Source organism: Macaca nemestrina, chromosome X (assembly GCF_043159975.1).
Source record: "Macaca nemestrina isolate mMacNem1 chromosome X, mMacNem.hap1, whole genome shotgun sequence".
Taxonomy (NCBI): Eukaryota; Metazoa; Chordata; class Mammalia; order Primates; family Cercopithecidae; genus Macaca; species Macaca nemestrina.
The window spans coordinates 52246377-52267331 of NC_092145.1; the positions used below are offsets into that span (position 1 = coordinate 52246377).

A 20955-nucleotide genomic window follows, 5' to 3' on the forward strand; every position below is an offset into this window, starting at 1 on the left:
TCCCAGCTACACGGGAGACTGAGGCACAATGGCGTGAAGCCGGGAGGCAGAGCTTGCAGTGAGTAGAGACTGCGCCACTGCACTCCAGCCTGGGCAACAGAGCAAGACTCTGTCTCAAAAAAAAAAAAAAAAAAAAGGAATAGCTTGTCCTTATATATAAACAACTTAAAACAGAGGTAAATATACTTTGGTCCCCCTCGCCCCTCCAGGGATCACAGTCTGTAACCCCATAACACCCAAGAACACCAGAAGTAAATGAGCAGTTGGGTTAATTCTGGTGCGAATTGGGACAGCAGTAGGACTAGCAGCACTGTGGGGCAGCTTTGCTGACCACAGTCAATTCTAAAGAACTTGACTCAAGCCCTGGAATTCTGAGCCACCAACAGAGATTGGGCACTAAAGAGAATTCAAGAGTCCCTAGACTCTTTGGCAAATGTAATTCTCAATAACAGACTAGCATTAGATTATTTACTAGTTGAACAAGATGGTGTCTGTGCAGTTATTAATAACCTGCTGCACATATATTAACAAATCTAGAGAAGTTGACATTAACATTCAAAAGATATATGAGCAAGCCACTTGGTTACGTACATATAACCAGGACACTGACCCCAATTATATTTGGTAGACTATCAAAAATACCTTGCCAAGTTTCACCTGTTTTTTACGTCTCCTAAGACCTTTGATAGCTATCATGTTGTTACTAGTTTTTGACTGTTGCTTGTTCAACCTCTGTGTAAAGTTTGTGTCTTCTAGATTACAACAGTTCTAGATAAAAACAATGCTGGCACAAGGCTTCCAATTCATTCCATCTACTGACCTAGAGAATAAAAGTGTCCTCCTCCGTTCTCCTTGGATCAGGTATCCAGAGATTTTTACTCCTCCAGTGCTAGGCAGGGTATATGCCCATAAACTCAGCAGGAAGCAGTTACAGAAGATAGGCCTCCGTCCTTCTGCAGCCCCTTTAAGATTAAGAAGGAATATTAATCTCTGAGGGAAGAATGAGGTAGAAGGCAAGATTCAACTCCAGAGGTGGGGCTCAGACACCAGACCAAATTGAGGACTAGCTAAAACAGGGACAGTAGAAGCAGCTTTCCATAAGACATGCCAAACAGTGGGTCATGTCAGTTTACCATTACCATGGCAACACCCAGAAGTTGCTGTCCCTTTTCATGTCAATGACTTGATGGCTCGGATATTACCACACTTTTTCTAGAAATTTTTGCATATCCACTCCGTAATTTGTATATTTAAAAGTGGGTATAAATATGACTACAGAACTGCCTTTGACCTGCTACTCTGGTAACACTGCCTATCAGGTAGTGCTGTTCCACAAGGAGCAGTACCTCTTCTGCTACTGTACATTGCTGCTTCAATAAAAGTTGCTAATACCACCTGCTTACCCTTGAATTTTTTTCCTGAGTAAAACCAAGAACCCTCCTGGTCTAAGCCCCAATTTGGGGCTTGCCTGCCCTGCATCACAATTATCACCGCTATATATCTCCAGAAGTTTTTCGTCATCCCAAACTGAACCCAGGATAGAACAATCCTACTCCCTGGATATTAAGGGAACTAAAAATCTTAACACCACAAGAGCTGGTTCTGACACAGATCAAGAGTGATAGCTGGAAGATGTTCTCTGTTAATTCCTGCTACTTGGATTCCTGGCTTTACTGGGTCTGGTTCTTCAGATTACCCCTCCATTCTGTGAGCTAACTCAAGCCCTTCCCATCATTTCACTTTTCTCCCTATATTATCCTGATGATTTGATTTTCTATATCTTCCTACAACTATATGTTAAGGACAAAGATCATTTTATTTTGGAAATGTTTTTGGTTTCTGAAAAATAAAAAACAACTTCCTTTAAGCTATACCTAATACATAGGGGCTATTTTGAGGAGTAAATGAGAAAATGCAGAGTGGTTACATAATCATATTTTAGAATGTGGAAATGATCATTCTCTGTGAAAAAAAAAATAAAAACTTTAGGCAGGATGACCAATAAGCAGGCTATTATGGGACTACAGAAGATAAGTATATGATGGTAACCTAAACCTGGGTAGACACAGTGAGGATGAAGAAAAGTGTATTGAAGAGATATTAAGAAGCAGCTGATAATAAGCTTTGGCAATTGATTGGATGTTGGGAGTAAAATAGAGTAAGGGATCATGCCCAGTTTTCTAGATTTTGACAGCAGAATGATGCTTGTGCCATTCACTGGTAGAGCAAATGTAAGATAAGGGAACATGCTGGAGGCTGGGAAAGAAGAGATTTTTTAAAGGGATATGATTAAACCAATTTTGAACCTTTTGATGTTGAAGTACACTTGTGACAACCACAAGAGGTCCATCAGAGAACTGGGTAACTGTCTGGGGTCCTGGAGAAAGAAGTATGGGCTGGAGATAAGGGGTTGGAAGTCATCATTGCTAGAATGATAGTAAAAACTACGGAAGTGGGTGAGATCAGTCAGCGAAGATAGAGACCGAGAATTCCATCATTTAGGGAAACAACATAGCTCATGTGCTAAGAGTAAAAGTTTAATCTGTCACATGTAGCCAGGTCCAAACCCCTTCTCTGCCCTTTACTAGCCCTGTGATCCCAGGCAAATCTTTCAAACTATTTGTGCCTCATTTTTCTAATCTGTGACAAAAACATAGTTATTGACCATACATTATAGGATACTTTTCAGGATTCCATGAAAATATTTATTTATAGAAAAGATTACAGAGTACGGGTTTCATAACTTGTAGTTCTAGTGAGCCATAAACATTTCTTATGTTAGCATGAAGACTGCTATAGGTTAGCTAATCAATAAAAGCATTAAGTTTTTATAAGAGCATGTTCAATGCTGAATGCTATTCCTTTGTAACTGTTTCACTCAGCTCACCAAGGCGGGGGAACCACAGGGACTCTGAGACCAAAACAGATATGTTTTATTAATAAAGTGTGTATTTGTCTGGATTTCCCCTTGTGTTGTTTATACACTGACACTTTTTAGATGTCTGGCACATATTTTTCCTTTTCTTACGTTATTGGTTTATTTTATTTTATTTTTTTATACTTTAAGTTCTAGGGTACATGTGCACAACATGCAGGTTTGTTACATATGTATACATGTGCCATGTTGGTGTGCTGCACCCATTAATTCGTCATTTACATTAGGTATATGTCCTAGTGCTATCCCTTCCCCCTCCCCCGACCCCACAACAGGCCCCGGTATGTGATGTTCCCTTTCCTGTGTCGAAGTGTTCTCATTGTTCATTTCCCACCTATGGGTGAGAACATGTGGTGTTTGGTTTTCTGTTCTTGTGATAGTTTGCTGAGAATGATGATTTCCAGCTGCATCCATGTCCCTACAAAGGACATGAACTCATCCTTTTTTGTGGCTGCATAGTATTCCATGGTGTATATGTGCCACATTTTCTTAATCCAGGCTGCCATTGATGGACATTTGGGTTAGTTCCAAGTCTTTGTTATTGAGAATACTGCCGCAATAAACATTCGTGTGCATGTGTCTTTATAGCAGCATGATTTATAATCCTTTGGATATATACCCAGAAATGGGATGGCTGGGTCAAATGGTATTTCTGGTTCTAGATCCTTGAGGAATCGCCACACTGTCTTCCACAATGGTTGAACTAGTTTACAGTCCCACCAACAGTGTAAAAGTGTTCCTATTTCTCCACGTCCTCTCCAGCACCTGACTTTTTAATGATTGCCATTCTAACTGGTCTGAGATGGTATCTCATTGTGGTTTTGATTTGATTTGCATTTCTCTGATGGCTAGTGATGATAAGCATTTTTTCATCTGTATGTTGGCTGCAGAAATGTCTTCTTTTGAGAAGTGTCTGTTCACATCCTTTGCCCAATTTTTGATGGGATTGTTTGCTTTTTTCTTGTGGCTAGCACATATTTTTCTAAGATAATGAATGAATACATTTGTGCACTGTTTAGATATATTTCACAATAACTGTGCATGACCTTCAATGTCAAAAGAAAATAAACCGAGTCACTGAAAATGACAGAATAGAAAACTCCAAGGGCCTGTCCCTTCATGGAAACACTGGGAACAAAAGCAGTAAGAATAAATTTTACTAGGACTCTGGAAAATAGTCAAAGGTTTATAGGAAACAAGCAAGCATTGAATCAAGAATATGGCAACAACCATGATAGAAGAGCTTTGTGACATTTTAACTTAGCCCTGCCTCAACCTACTTGCTAGTACAGTGGTGGTCTTGAAAATAGCGCCCTACATTTCTAATGTGGATATCTGGATTTAGAGGTAACAGAGCAGACATTGTTCCCAAGGATTTTTTAAAATGAGAAACAAATCAAGATATTCCAAAGAAACAAAATCTGAGGGAGTTCATTAACACTATATCAACACTACAAGAAAATGCTAAAGAGAGTCTTTCACGTTGAAATGAAAAGACATGGGCAAATATAAAAATCAGTGTTACTGTAATTTTGGTATGGAATTGCTCTTTTTTTCTATACAACTTAAAAGACAAATGTATAAAACAATAATTAGAAAAAAAATAGAAGACCTGAATAGACCTGCAATAAGTAGAGAGATTGAATCAGTAATTACGAATTCAGCAAAATTACAGGATAAAATATAAATACAAAAATATGTTGTGTTTCTATAAACCTGTAATGAACAATCCAAAAAGGAAATTTAAAAGCATCTCCACTTACAAAACATCAAAAACAATAAAATACTCAGGAATAAACTTAGCCAAGGAGGTATAAACTTATATACTATAAACTATAAAAGATTATTGAAAGATATTTAAAAGATCCTAAATAAATGGAAAGACATCCCATATTTATGGATTAGTAGACCTAATACCATTAAAATGGCAATGCTTTCCAAATCAATCAGCAGATTCAATTTAATTCCTATCAAATTCCCAATGCCCACCTTTTTTTTTTTCTTTTTTTTTTTTTTTTTTTTTTTGCAGAAACAGAAAAGAAAGAAAATATAAGGTAGAAAAATGGAAATAGAAAATAAATAGAAACTAGAGTGGAAAAGCCAGTACTAGAATTCATATGGAATCACAAGTATTTGTGTGTGTGTGCTTACAACATAGATTCTGAATTAACTTTAACATTTTGTAAAATGCATCAGTTGACAGAACTTCATGGACTTAGTACTGGTGTTCAAAAGACAGTTATTCCTGGGGATCCCACTAAATTTAAACATGGTATTCCTTATAATCTTATGAAAGTAACTAAATATAAGATAGTGAAAAATAGGTATGCCTCATTTTAACTATGGCTTTGCCAAAATTTTCCATAGTAGGCCAACATTAGGTGCTATTGCTCACACCTGTAATCCCAGCACTTTGAGAAACTGAGATGGGAGGATTACCTGAGTCCAGGAGTTCAAGACCAGCCTGGGCAACATAGTGAGACTCCATTTTCACATAAAATAAGAAATTAGCTGGGCATAGTGGCACGTGCCTGTAGCCCCAGCTACTCAGGAATCTGAGGTAGGAGCTTGAGCCCGGGAGGTTGAGGCTGCAGTGAGCCTTGATTGTGCCACTGTACTCAGCCTGGGTGACAGAGTGAGACTCTCCCTCAAAAAAATTCCCATAGTAATAAAATCCATTGTCCTAATATTTCCCATAGTGGACATAGATATTCTGAAACAATGAATAATACATTAAATTTAAATTAAATCTTTCGTATTTACAAAGCGACTTGAAAAAATGGGACCCCATGCACTCCTCAGTCAAAATAGCTAAGATGGTCCAATATAAACTAAAACAGGGCCTTCAAGGATTAAAACTTATTGTATAAGACATAATTAATTAGTGGGTAATTATCTCCACTGCTTCTCCATTTGTAGCCCAATCTTGCCTGTTCTTAAACCTAAAGAAAAATGAATAGTACTTCATGGTGATTACTATAACCCTAATGCGGTGGTCCTATCCATTAAGGCCCCCAAATCCAATAGTCGATATTATTAAAACTACTAACTCCATCTAATCAGCAAGCGGTAAATATTTTGCCATTATAGCTTTTACTAGTATGTTCTATTCAGTGACTGTTTCAGCAGCCTTTCAGCTGCAGTTTGCCTTCCCTTTCAAAGAGATATGATACACCTTTATTAAGCTTCTCATGAGGTACCTCGATAGCTTTGTCATCGTGCACAATTTTTACAGACAAGATCTTATCTGCACCCAGCTTTCTCCAGGAATACAGCTATGGCATTACATTGATAACGTCTTCTTCCTAGGAGATTCATTTGACATACTCATTAAGGACATACGAGTCCAACATCCTTAAGTTATTTTGGGGTTCTGGAAGCAACATATTCCTCATTTGCAAATTTTACTTAATCTCACTGATGCTGCCACTTACAAATCAGCCCAATCTAAATGAGATATTCTCGAACAGAAGGCTCTAAAATCTGTCTAGATTAAAATCAACAGACACTTCCATTAATGCCCTCAGAGACTCCTTCACTGGAAAGACTTCACCAATTTCAACTTCTTCTCATGCCTCCTGGTATCTCTGAACCACCTATAATGACCATAAATTGCCCATAGCCTTCTGATATGAAAAATTGCCTTTCTCAGCTCTGTGCTAGACATCATGAGAGTAAAAAATTGCTGGGCATATACCAGGCTTCTCTGAAAACAGAGGCTCTCATAGACCTTGAGCCTGTGATCTTTTGTACCTAGTTGCTGAATATGCCCTGGATAATGGAAACAGCACATCACAAGCTTGGCACAGTGATGGAGGCCTCCTTGATACAAGACAGAGTCAAACCTGGGTCCTCTGATATATTCCACTTGCAGGAGGGGATGGTATCCCCTGTCCTCAGTCCCTTGCCAGATGCCATGTTCATGGAGGTCACCCCTCTCCAAACCCCTTAGCTACCTGGCGACCCCCTTAGGATTAACTGAATGAAAAACAATGGGAGTTAATAGACTATAGGGAAGGCGTTGCCACTATCATGAGTTATGGAGCTCAGTGGAATGGGTCTGCTTTTCATCCCTTAACAGGAATTTCCTGATAAAGAATGTGAACCAAGGATCAGCACAATTGGCGAAACTGCAGGCAGTCATCTTAGCACTGGATGCCCTGGTTAGCAAATGATCTCCACATTTTTACAAACATGGGTAACAGCCCAAGAGGTTTTCCCTTAAAGGTAAAGAACTTTGGGAATCTCTAGCCTCACAGACATCCAAAATATGAATCGAAATCCCACATGTCTCTACATATACTAAGGCCACAATACAAGGTCTCACCAGGGCACTCCTTATCTTCTTTGGAGTTTCAGACATTACTGATAGTAAACAAAGTACACATTTCGTATCTCAAAATACATAATGCTGGGCTCTTGGAAAAGGCATTCAATAGAACTTTTGACTCCCTGATGGGTCCCAGCTAGCCAATTTTATCAAAAGAGATCTAATGGTTTCCACAAACAACTCATTTTAAAACTCCAGTCTGGCATATGGACCACTAAGTGGGTTTTGCTGTTACTCCAGGCCTTAATCTATCTTAATTTAAGATCTTTGGCCAACTCACACCTCACAACATTAAAAAAAGAAAACCTTTGCATCACCCTTTCGTCTATTCAAAGAGGGATATGTGTCACCTCCATGCTTATAAAAGTTCATTATATATGTGCAGCTCTTTAATATTGTCTCCTCCTATCTTTATGGATTTTTAATCCTGCACCATCCCATTAATGGTGGAGGCCAGGTCAAGGGTGCATGCTCTCCTAAGATCTATTAACCATAGATTGTCCCATGGGTCAGGCACTTGCCCATCTTATATGAGAACCATTTGTGACTAAACTTCTACCACCCCAAAACCATTATTAACATTTGGGTTATAAGGCATGGATAATTAATCTGAGATCTATCTCTGCTCCCCTCCAGAAAATTAAAATTAGCGCTCAAGAGCTAACAACAAACATTGCTCAAGAATCCCACAGACAGTGTAGACTACCAAGAAAGGAGATAGAAAACTCCTCTTAGCAAATAAAAATCACATTTGGAGAGGGTAATGGAATCAACACCAAATCTCCTAATGACAAAACCAGACAACTCCTCCTTGATAATAACACACGTGAGGGAAGGAGAGAATCAACATCAAGAAACAAAAGTCTGTCATATACAGCTACACACCATTTTATTGGATATTGATCTTATTACTATTGGTCTGGATGCTTTTGATGGTTTGCAGTCCAGAGGCCAAAACTCGAAAATAATTCATTGTTTCAACTAAACCTGGCAAATACTGAGGCCCACATGCCGTCAAGATTGGCTAATGCAAGCCCTACAGCCCAAACACCTCACTGGCTTTTCCTTCACCAACTGAACTGACAACTGAGGCAGTTGTCATTGGTTAAATGGTAGGGACTGACTACAGACTAATGCTGAAATTCCAACCTTGGCCAAAGATATTTTAATTGGCAAACAACCTGACGCCATATTAACAACATACTCCCAAATCAAGCCATATGATTTAAAGTCTTTTTAGAGCAGAAACTCTCTCATCAACCATCTGGGCAAAACCTTGGACTGTTGGGACCTTTCAGATTTAGTCATCCTCAATTAGGGCTTTATTTGTGTCAGTCAAATTCTAAAACTTTACTCCAATTACAACAGTATTGTGGATAGTGACATCACTTTTGCTACTTGTACATCCAAAAAGCCCCCTGACTTACAAAATATCTGCAACATCTCAAGTTAGCAAACTAACATTACAACTTAAGGAACTAGAAAAAAAAGAACAATCTAAAGTCAAAGTTAGCATAAAGAAGAAAATAAGATTAGAGCAGATATAAATAAAATAGAATAGAAATGTTCTCACTCATAGGTGGGAACTGAACAATGAGATCACTCGGACTCAGGAAGGGGAACATCACACACCGGGGCCTATCATGGGGAGGGGGGAGGGGGGAGGGGGGAGGGGGGAGGGGGGAGGGGGGAGGGGGGAGGGGGGAGGGGGGAGGGATTGCATTGGGAGTTATACCTGATGTAAATGACGCGTTGATGGGTGCAGCACAGCAACATGGCACAAGTATACATATGTAACAAACCTGCATGTTATGCACATGTACCCTACAACTTAAAGTATAATAATAATAAATAAATTAAAAAAAAAAAAAAAAAAAAAAAAAAAAGAATAGAAAAACAATAGAGAAAATAAACCAAACCAAGAGTTACTTCTTAGAAAAGATCAAGAAAATTGACAATGTGTAGATAGGTTGACTAAGAAAAAGAAGACTCAAATTACTAAAATCAGAATTGAGGGTGGAACATTACTGTTGAATTTATACAAATGATAAGAATAATAAGAGTACAATGAATAATTGTACACCAAAAAATTGGATAAGCTAGATGAAATGAAAAAAATCCTAGAAATGCAAAGCCTACCAAGAATAAATCATAAAGAAATAGAAAATGTGAATAGATCCATAACTAATACAGATATTGAATCCGTAATCAAAAACCTTCCAACAAGGAAGATTTGGACCAAAGCCTTCACTGGTAAATTCTACCAGACATTTGAAGAATAATTAACACCAATCCTTCTCAAAAGCTTCCAAAAAATTGAAGAAGAAGGAATACTTCCTAACTCACTCTATCAGGCTAGCATTACCCTGATATGAAAGCGAGATGAAGACTTTTCTCTAAAATGAGAAAAGAAAAATACATACCAATATCCCATGTGAATATTGATGCAACAATACTCAACAAAATACTAGTGAATCAAATTAAGTAGCATATTAAAAGGATTATACACTATGACAACGTGGGCTTTATTCTGTGGTTCAAGGATTGTTCAACATATGAAAACCAATTGATGTAATATATCACATTAACAGAATGAAGAAAAAACACATGATCATCTAAATTCATGCAGGATAAGCATTTGACAAAATTCAACACACGTTATTGGTTAAAAAAAAAAAATCAACATACTAGGTGATGTAGTTTGGTTTCTTTGACCCCAATAAATCTCATGTTGAAATTTGATTTCAAGTGTTGTTGGAGGTGGGACCTAATAGGAATGTTTTAATACTATTAGGATGTAAATACTACCCAAAATGATATACAGATTCAGTGCAATTCCTACCAAAAATCAAACACTTTTTAAAGAAATAGAATAATCTTTCCTAAAATTAATATAAAATCAATCTAAAAGAGCCTGAATAATCAAAATAATCTTGAAAAAGAACAAAGTTGGAAGTCTTACACTTTCTGATTTCAAAAATTGCTACAAAGCTACTGTATTTGTCTGCTTGGACTACCATAACAAAACACCATGGACTGGGTGGCCTAAACAACAGAAATTTATTTTCTTACAGTTCTGAAGACTGGAAGTCCAACATCAAGGTGCAAGCAAACTTGGTGTTTGGTGAGGGTTCTCGCTTTGTGCTGCAGATGGCTGCCTTCTTGCTGTGTGCTCACAGGACCTCCTCTTTGTGTGCATGCTTGATGGGGCTGGGGGGAAGAGAGAGGACATATGAGAATGCTTTCATGTTTCTTCTTATAAGGGTGCTAATTCTATAGGATCAAGGCCCCACTCTTATGACTTAATTTACCATTAATTACCTTCTTACTCCAAATACAGCTACACTGGGGATTAGAGCTTCAATACATGAATTTTGGGTGAACATAAACATTCAGTCCATAAGACTTGCAGTAATCAAAACAGTGTGGGTGGTACTGGCAGAAAGACAAACAGAAAGACCAATGGAGTAGAACTGGGAGCACAGAAATTAACCCTCATATATATGGTCAAATGATTTTTGACAAAGGTGCTAAGACCGTTCAATGAGGAAAGTGCAGTATCTTCAACAAATGGTAGTTTAAAAAAAAAACCCTCTAAATATCCACATGCAAAAACATGAAGTCGGACCACTGCCTTACACCATATACAAAAAATAACTCAAAATGGATCAAAGACATAAAAAGAGTTAAAAGTGTAGAACTCTTAAAAGGAAATACAGGAAGAAAACTTCATGGCATTAAATTTGGCAATGATTTCTTGGATATGCCACCGAAAACACAGGCAACAACAAAAAATAGATAAATCGGACTGCTCTAAAATTAAAAACATTTGTGCATTAAAGGACGCTATCAACATGGCATAAAGGCAATGCACAAAATAAAAGAAAATATTTACAAATCTTATATCTGATAAAGGGTTAATATCCAGAATATATTAAGAACTCCTCCAACTAAACAACAACAAAAAAAGCAGGCAATCTAATTTTAAAATGAGCAAAGAAAATCATACTGAATGGGCAATAGCTGGAACTATTCTCTTTAAGAACTGGACTAAGACAAGTATGCCCACTTTCACCACTCTTATTCAACATAATACTGGAAGTCCTAGCCAGAGCAATCAGGCAGGAGAGAGAAATAAAAGGCATCCGAATAGGAAAAGAAGAAGTCAAACTATCTCTTTTGCCATCTATATGATTCTATACATAGAAAACCCAAAAGACTCTGCCAAAAGGCTCCTGGAACTGACAAATGAATTCAGTAAAGTTCTAAAAATTTGTGTAGAGATAGTGTCTTGCTATGTTGTTCAGGCTGGTCTTGAACTCCTGGCCTCAAGTGATGCTCCTGCCTCGGCCTCCCAAAGTGCTGGGATTATGGCAAGAGTCGCCACACCGGGCCTCCCATGTCCAACTTTCTATCACTACCTTCTGCCCTACATTTTCAACCATGACCATCTATGCCTTTTATTTGGTTACAAACAATATCACTAACCTTTACAGATATTTTACTAAACTATTAGTTCATATCCTCCAACAACATTACTGGCCCTGTCATCTTGACCTAATTAATACACCAAAATATTATTATAATAAAAAATATAATTTATGCTTAAAGCACACTTTACAATGCCATTAAAGATGTTGTTAGGGATCCTGAAAATTTCAGATCTATTTTCTTGCCTACTGGCATATAAATAGGAAACTTGGTTATGACTGGCTGACAAAAACTTCTTATACTTCCACATATTTTCCTCCTTTGTACTCTCATAATAAAATGTTTTTTTATGCTGCTTAGGGCAACTTTTGCCCTAATCTCTGAACATCTCCTCTACACTTCAGGCCACTCAAATGCCCCAAATAATTGAGCTCGAAATGGAGGTCAAGACATCAAGGAGTAAATTGTAATGTATTTTTTATATTAGTGCTGTCGTGGCCTATTGTTGAGGCCCTGGTTAGAGACCTGTCAGTTCCCCTTCTTGGGCTGCTGATTAACTCCACACTCTAATCACTTCCCTTATCAGGTGTTCACGCTCTGGGCCACTTCAAACCAGCCCTAACCACCTAGGGGCCAGGTATAGACAGCTAGGGACAGCCCTTATACTCTGGAGCCTGAGAAATTATTCAAATTAGCCAATACTCAGGGAACCAGTGAAACCTAGCTAATCCCACCCCACTTGCCATAAGTAAGCTGCTCCTTACAGCTCCAATTTGCTGTTACCCAGATGCAACCCCCTGTGTGGTCTTGCCTTGTAGCCTTCTCTAGTTTGGAGCCATAAGTAACAAAAGTTCTACCTCTCATTTTTCCAAGTGACTGTGTGTTGTGTCCTGCCATCAAAATAATCTTAAAATCTTATAAAACAACACTAAATTACACATAAAAAATTAATTCAAAATGAATCAAAAACCTAAATGCAAGAGCTGAAACTATGAAACCCTTAGAAGAAAGCAAAGGGGTAAATCTTCATGACCTTGGATTTGGCAATAAATTTTTAGATATAACACCAAAACCATGAACAACAAAAGAAAAATAGATGAATTGGCCTTCTTCAAAATGAAAAACTTTTGTGCATAAAAGGACACTATTAAGAAAGTGAAAGAGAACCTATAGAATGGGAGGAAATATTTACAAACCATATATCTAATAAGGAACTAATATCCAGAATATATAAAGAACTATTACAACTCAACAACAAAAAGCCAAACAACCTAATTAAAAAATGAGTAAGGATATGCAGAAGATTGAGACTGGATCCCCGCTTCCTTACAACATATACAAAAATCAACTCAAGATGGATTAAAGACTTATATGTAAAACCCAAACCTATAAAAACCCTGGAAGACAACATAGACAACACCATCCTGGACATAGAAATGGGCATAGGTTTCATGACAAAGACACAAAAAGTAATTGCATCAAAAGCAAAAATTGACAAACGAGATTTAATTAAACATAGGAACTTGTGTACGGCAAAAGAAACTATCAACAGAATAAACAGACGACCTACAAAACGGGAGAAAATATTTGCAAAGTATGCATCTGACAAAGGTCTAATATCAAGCATCTATAAGGGACTTAAACAAATTTACAAGAGAAAAACAACTCCATTAAAAAGTGGGCAAAGGACATGAACAGACACTTTTCAAAAGAAGACATACATGCATGCTCAGTATCACTGTGGAAAGTAGTGTGTCGGTTCCCCTAAGAGCTAAAAACAGAACTACCATTTGACCCAGCAATTCCATTACTGAGTATATACCCAGAGGAATGTAAATCATTCTACCACAAAGGCACATGCACACGAATGTTCACTGCAGCACTATTCACAATAGCAAAGACATGGAATCAACCTAAATGTCCATCAATGACAGATTGGATAAAGAAAATGTAGTACATATACACCACAGAATACTGTGCAACCATAAAAAAAGAACAAGATCATGTATTTTGCAGGAATATAGATGGAACTGGAGGTTATTATCCTCAGCAAACTAATGCAGGAACAGAAAACCAAATACCAAATGTTCTCACTTACAAGTGGGAGCTAAATGATGAGAACTCATGAACACAAAGAAGGCAACAGCAGATATTGGGACCTACTTGAGGGTGGAGGATAGGAGGATGATGAGGATTAAAAAACTACATACTAGGTACCATGATTATTATTTGACTGATGAAACAATCTGTATACCAAGTCCCTGTGACATGCAATTTACCTATGAAACAAAGCTGCACATGTGCCCCCAAACCTAACATAAAAGTTAAAAAATAAAAAACAAAAATTGGCAAAGCACTCGAATAGATTTCCAAAGGAAATATATGAATATCCAACAAACCCAAGAAAACATACTCAACATCATGGGTCATTAAGAAAATACAAATCAAAACCACTTCTCTCCCACTAGGATGATAAATATAAAAAATAGAAATTAACAATTGTTTGCAAGAATATGGTAAAATTGGAATCTTGCTGATAGGAATGCAAAATGTTGCAGCTACTGTGGAACACAGTTTGGCGGTTTCTCAAAAATTTAAACATAGAATTACCATATGACCCAATGATTACACTCCTAGCTATATATGCAAGAGAAATAAAGACATACACCCACACAAAAACTTATACATAATTGTTTGTGGTAGCATTATTCACAACAGCCAAAAGTCAAAAACAATCCAAATATCTATCAACGTATATTGGATAAACAGAATGTGGTATGCACATAAAATGAAATATTAATTCATAAAAAGGAATGAAGTATTGCACATGCTACAACGTAGATGAACCTTGAAAACATTATGCTAAGTGAAAGAAGCCAGACACAAAAGGTCACATATTGTACAATTCCATTTATGGGAAATATCTAGAATAGGTAAATTCATAAAGATAGAAAGCAGATAAGTCATTGCTAGGGACTAGGGGGAAAAGGGAATTAAGAATGACTGCTTAATGGGTATGGGGTCTCTTTTCAGACTGATGACACTGTTTTGAAACTAAACAGAGGTGATGGTTACACAATATTTTGAGTGTACTATACATGTCACCGAACTGTACACTTTAAAATGGTTAATTCTATGTTACATGAATTTCTCTTTTAAAAAGAGAATAAAGATAGCACGATTTGGAAAAAATGTATACAGAAGTATATTCTTTGGGTCAACGGCCTTCATCCTTTTAATATTACATACCCCTTTGAACATCTAATGAGAGCAATGGACGCTATTCTCAGCAAATGTGCACATACAATAAAAATGTATATATCCAGCCTAGGTGCGGTGGCTCACACCTGTAATCCCAGTGCTTCAGGAGGCTGAGGCAGGGGTCTCACTCGAGATCAAGAATTGGAGACCAACCTCGGCAATGTAGGGAGACACTGTTTGTACAAAAATTTAAAGAAATTAGCTGGGAGTTGTGACGTGCACCTGTAGTCCCAGTTACTCAGAAGGTTGAGGCGAGAAGATCCCTTGAGCCCAGGAGTTCGAGGCTACGGTGAACTATAATTGCACCACTGAACTCTAGCCTGGACAACAGAGTGAAACCGCCACACACACACACACACACACGTTTGAACATAATTTTAGGGGTTCATAGGTTAATAATGCCTGAACCCAAGGAATAGATGAGCTCTCTTTAACGTGGCTCAGCTGCTATTTGTGTCTTCCCCTTCTTATCTCTTTGTCAAGCAGCTTCTTCTTCTTTCTATCCTTACCTTATGGTTTCCTCTTTTTCATGATGTCAACTTGCTTATATAAAATAAAAACATACATCCACACAAAAGCTTATACATGATTGTATATGGCAGCATTATTTACAACAGCTAAAAGATGAAAATGACCCAAATATTCATCAACATGATGGATAATCAGAATGGGGTGTGCACATAGGAAAAAATATTATTCAGGTTCCTAGGGTACAGATCTTCTCACAAGAGTGTGCATACTCCACTACTTCCTCAACATATGCAATTTTACATACCATTTCAGGTGGCCCACAGACTTCATCAATTGGGAATACTTGGTCTAGGTCAATATGGACAGCATGGCAGAACTCCTTAGACACTGGCCTAAATTTGCTGAGACAGTCATAGTTTAGTATGGACTGACAGGCAGCAACCCTGCAGCAAGGTTAGGCTCCCTCTGGGTTCCCTGGAGATACAGAGTTTGGGGGTGAGAGGCTCACCAGACTGCACCAGACTGCACCTTTTAGGCTAGGCAGGAGGCAGCAGACAGGGTCTAGGGAGGTTTTCACTCAGGCACTGTGAATAAGGGCAGAGAACAGGCAGGTTGCAGAGGACTCTACCCCAGCAACCACTTCTTCAGGCCTCATGGAGGCCCTCAGCTGCAAGGGTCTAGAAGAGATCTGTTCTGGTTTTTTAGTGGCAGGAACAATGCTCCACTCTCTGCTGGGGCTGGGTTATCCCTGTGGGAATTAGAGGCAGGGAGGAAGGAAGGAGCCAAAGTGACTCATATCACCACCTTGGTCACCTGTCCAGGTATATTCTTGGAGTGAGCAACAGAGTCATGTGCCTGAATGCAGGGGATGAGAAATTCTAGAATATGAGGGGGTGGAGGACAACACCTTCCCCTGATCTTGGCAGAGCAGGGAGGATAGGACCATTGCTGCATCATTCACATCTCCTGCTGCCTTGGTCTCACAGCTCTTCCCTTTGCCTAGAGCTAAACCTTTGAATGAAAACAGCCATGGGCCAAATTTTTTAAAGAGACATTTTTGAATTTTCTGTCAACCATCAGATTCCAGCAAGTCTATTTAGCACTCAGTAATCGTTTGGGAACATTAAGTGTGTGTGTGTGTGTGTGTGTGTGTGTGTGTGTGTGTGTGTGTGTGTGTGTGTGTGTGTGTGTGTGTGTTTTAAATAGAATGTGAGAGAACCAGCTATTTATGAAATTTTTTTAATGTATATTTTGCTTGTTGCCAATTGAATTCTTTGTGTACATGGCAAAAGATAATATTATGAATTTAATTTGGTCTCTCTTCTGAGTAGAAAATGTTGAAATCTTTTAAGTTTTTCTCTCTCTTAAACACTTTCTCATAAATGAAATTGCTTTATTTAATTTTGTGCTTATAAGAATAATCCATGCTGAGGAGAGTGAATTAAATAAGACCAAAAAAAATTTTTTAAATAAAACCCCTATTTTGACTACTTGTATCCCTACTTGACAATCCACCTTGTACCCATTATGAGAAGACCTGGTCCACAGGCAGAATGAACATCAGTGGCTGCGTGTAGAATTAGATCGAGTAGGTGCCTTCGGATAAAAGGAGAGAAAGAAAAAAATTCCTCCGAGATGTACCAATGGCCAACAGCTCTAGAAGAAGGTGCAGCCCCTCCCTGATAACCACGGAAGAATAAATACATACCACACAGAGAAAGGGCCACATTTGACCTCTGGGATTAGCAAAGACCAAAATTAGTGACAGGGCCCCGTGCTGTGGGGCGAGAGAGAGGGCTAAGCGGGGGTCGGGGGTGCGGAGGGCGCTCAGACGGAGAGACTAGTGAAGGGAAGAAGTGGGCTGGCTCCTGACGCACTTTCTGCGGGTGGGAGGGGAACTAGGGACCCGAGCCCACTGGTGACGTTTTTCTCACGTGATCTGAAGCCGACGTGTGCAGAAGTCCCTCTCCTCCAGGTACCAGCTCTCTGTTTCCGTGGAGGAAGGCAGACTTCAGACTGAGGGACAGAGAAGGCAACTGCCCTACAGCCTGCAGGTCGGTACAAGTCGGGGACCCCTGAGGTAGGGATGGTAATGGACATAGGCTACAGAGGATCGGATCTGCTTTCTAGATACCGCCCCGTTCCACCCCCATTCATTTTGGCGCAGAAATTTTTTTGTGTTGGGCAAGAGGTATGGGTACCAGCTTTTATTTCCCTGGAGAAGTGCAGGCTTCTGGCAGAAGGAAATGTGAGAAAGAGTCATTTTCCCGAGATGGCTACGAACCCATAGCCGCCTGTGGATCCCTGTGGCTTGGGATGGCAGAGGGCAAAGACCAGAGGGGGTCCAGGACTGGATTCTCTCCACTCCTTTCCCGACGCTCACTCATTTGGTGCAAGAAATGGAGGGCTTGGTGCGGGGCGGGGAGGGGGGAGGGGGGCGGAACTCGAGAGAGGTCAAGGGTTGAGAATTGGGTACCAGTTGGGAACTCCTAGGAAGCGGGCGACCGGCGATGTCTGATGGAGGAGGAGGAGGACCAGGGAAGAGAACAGCGATGAAACGGCGAGAAAACAGCCTGATCCCTGCAAGGCAGCGGGAGGCGGGCGCAGTCAGTGACCCCAGGCTGCGGAGGGCGGACCCTGCAACGGGTCCAGGCCTGAGTTCCCGGTGTCTTTTCTCCATCCTCCTTCCATTTTGGAGCCGGAAATGGTGGGCTAAGGGGGTCAGGGGAAGGAGGTGCTGTAGAAAAAGGGAGACAGAGGTTTGATCTGGGGATCAGCTCCCTATCCAGGAGGAGTGGCTTCTGAACTAGGAGGATTAAGATGAGGTAGCAGCAAGACCAAAAATGTTACCGGGTTTGGAAATAATTTGTCTCTTGCATTGCAGAAAAATATGGGCTTTCTGTGTATGTGGGGAGGAAGGAGGTGGCAGGGGTGTTTTGGACATTTCTGCCTGGCCCCCTGTCTCTGTCACCACCATTTTCAGAGAAGTGGTGGGCTCTGTTATTTGGCTACCCTGAGGTGAGGGATTTGGAATGTAGAGATCTGAGTGCAGCAGAACACTCTGTCTTCAGAACATCCTTGTCTCTAACCCCACTCATTTTCGTGCCAGAAAAGTGAGATAAAAATTTGGGAGGAAGATTCAGAAACATAGAAACGCTTTGGAAATAATCTTTCTCGCCTATTTCCCAGAAGTAGAACAATGGAGGCTCTTAAGAAGGAGCTGCGGAAGGGGAATCAGAGAAGGCAAGGGAAAGGGCAAGGAGGTGATAGGAGCTGGGAAAGTTTTGACAAATAAGGTCCCAAAGAACCAGTGTCCAAGTTACCAGTCATTCACTTTCTCAATTTCTCATTCACCCACCTGTTTCTTGTCTTTCTGCAGGTCTTCAGGTCTGTGGTTGTGGACACTAACCCAGACAAGAAAAGGAAAGACCTGCAGTATCAGTGCAGGTCAGTGGGAGAGGGCTACTGCACCAGGACCCTTGGGAGTAGGAGTGACTTAAGCCAGAACAGAAGTTGGGGAGGCCACTGCCTGCCACCCCTCCTCCAATCCTCCCTCTTGCAGTTTCAGGATACATGACTGCTGTCAAGACCCTAAGGGAATATGGTGATCTATGGCTGGTGAGGATAGAGGGGAGAATAAGAAAGTAAGAGAATGGAGATGTAGCATCTGTGATGCCCCTTGAGGATATAAGAGTAGCCCTGAAATCTGAGAACTGGCTATGGTTCTGCTCTGTCTGCCGTTTTATAAGTTTTACAACTGCTTGTAAGGGGAAAAAGAAGAAAACTGCCCAGGATTTCTGCAGGTCAGTGTAAATTGGAACTACTCAGTTAAAATTGGTATGGGTAGGCATAGCCAAGGCCAGAGCAAATTTAAGGGCCAATATGCTCCTACGCATTTCTCAGGACATCCTCCTTAAATGTAGGGAGAAGCACCTGTGGAAGTTTCTGTAAGACTGGCTCGTGTGAACATGTGTAAAGTGAAAAGGAAAGGAAGGAATGTAAGGGTGGGAGTGTACCTGGAAGATGGGATAGGGTCAGGAAAACCTTAAGTTAAGAAAGGCAAGTACTAGCAGGACCTGTGTTCAACTCCCAAAGCCCTAGTGTCCTGTGTCTTCTTTTTGTCTCCTAGGAAAGGCAAAGAAGGGAACATCTCGACATGGAAAAGCTCTACAAAGAAAATGAAGGAAAGCCAGAGAATGAAAGAAACCTAGAAAGTGAGGGAAAGCCAGAAGATGAAGGAAGTACAGAAGATGAAGCAAAGTCAGACGAGGAAGAAAAGCCGGACATGGAGGGGAAGACAGAATGCGAGGGAAAGCGAGAGGATGAGGGAGAGCCAGGTGATGAGGGACAACCGGAAGGTGAGGGGAGCCAGGAAAAGCAGGGCAAGTCCAAAGGTGAGGGCAAGCCACAAAGTGAGGGTAAGTCAGCCTCCCAGGCAAAGCCAGAGAGCCAGCCGCGGGCCGCCGAAAAGCGCCCGGCTGAAGATTATGTGCCCCGGAAAGCAAAAAGAAAAACAGATAGGGGGACGGACGATTCCCCCAGGGACTCTCAGGAGGACTTACAAGAAAGGCATCTGAGCAGTGAGGAGATGATGAGAGAATGTGGAGATGTGTCAAGGGCTCAGGAGGAGCTAAGGAAAAAGCAGAAAATGGGTGGTTTTCATTGGATGCAAAGAGATGTACAGGATCCATTCGCCCCAAGGGGCCAACGGGGTGTAAGGGGAGTGAGAGGTGGAGGTAGGGGCCAGAAAGATTTAGAAGATGTCCCATATGTTTAATGTCTTTGGCCTTTAATTCTGATTTCTCTGATGGGAATATTGCCAGTCCTGCTTTTCCTGGCAGGCATTTGCCGGGCTATGTGCTTTAACCTTAAGCTGATACTTTCCTTTAGGTGTCACTCTTGTTACCAGCAGACTTTTGACCTACCTACAGTGCTCTGTCTTTTAGTAGAGGATTTTCACCCATGTGCATGGAATAAATGTTCATGGTACATTGTAAAATAACAATAAAAAAGAGTTTTCAGAACCATGTATACAGTATCAGTCCATTTCTGAAAAAATAAAATGTTTACATAATACATCCATACATGGGGGACACTATGCAATTGAGTAGAACAAAGAGAAATAATGATTTTCTTTGTGTGGTGGGACTGAAAATTATTCTTTTTCTCATCTGTACTTTTTTCTAATCTAAAAAACACAGGCTATTTTTGTTTTAAAGGAAGTAATAAAAGGTAAACAAAATAGGAAAACAGTAAATACTAAGCAATCAAAAGAACTATTCATTGATGATATGAAGGCAGTGGAGACACTTACAATTCTTGTTATTGGAACACAAAATGGTAGATAAAACTCACATTACTCCTGGGACTTGAAGTTGGAGGAATCAACCAGGCAGTTACTACAGATTCATTGCTGTAAGAGACAGCCTTGTGTGAAATGGGGCTAAAACTTACCTCCCAGGACTGTGGAGTAGATCAGATGTGACGCTTGAGTCTGTGACCTATGTTAGGCTGGCTCCTGCCCTCT

At 40.0% G+C, this 20955-nt stretch overlaps 1 protein-coding gene and 1 long non-coding RNA gene across 2 annotated transcripts; one reads left to right on the forward strand and one right to left on the reverse strand.

The window, feature by feature from the left end:
• Positions 1-637: 637 nt before the first annotated feature.
• Positions 638-15130, reverse strand: LOC139360637 (uncharacterized). Its single transcript, XR_011618134.1, has 3 exons — positions 15044-15130; positions 10338-10475; positions 638-962 (listed from the first exon to the last, which is right to left on the reverse strand). It is a non-coding gene; the product is annotated as an uncharacterized lncRNA (long non-coding RNA).
• Positions 15131-17333: 2203 nt separating this feature from the next.
• On the forward strand, positions 17334-20459 carry LOC105499772 (transcription elongation factor A like 5). The gene is made up of 3 exons (XM_011772569.3): positions 17334-17482; positions 18808-18875; positions 19558-20459. Exon 3 carries the CDS (start codon positions 19585-19587, stop codon positions 20203-20205), a length of 621 nt encoding a protein of 206 aa, XP_011770871.1. The 5' UTR covers positions 17334-17482; positions 18808-18875; positions 19558-19584; the 3' UTR covers positions 20206-20459.
• Positions 20460-20955: the final 496 nt, after the last annotated feature.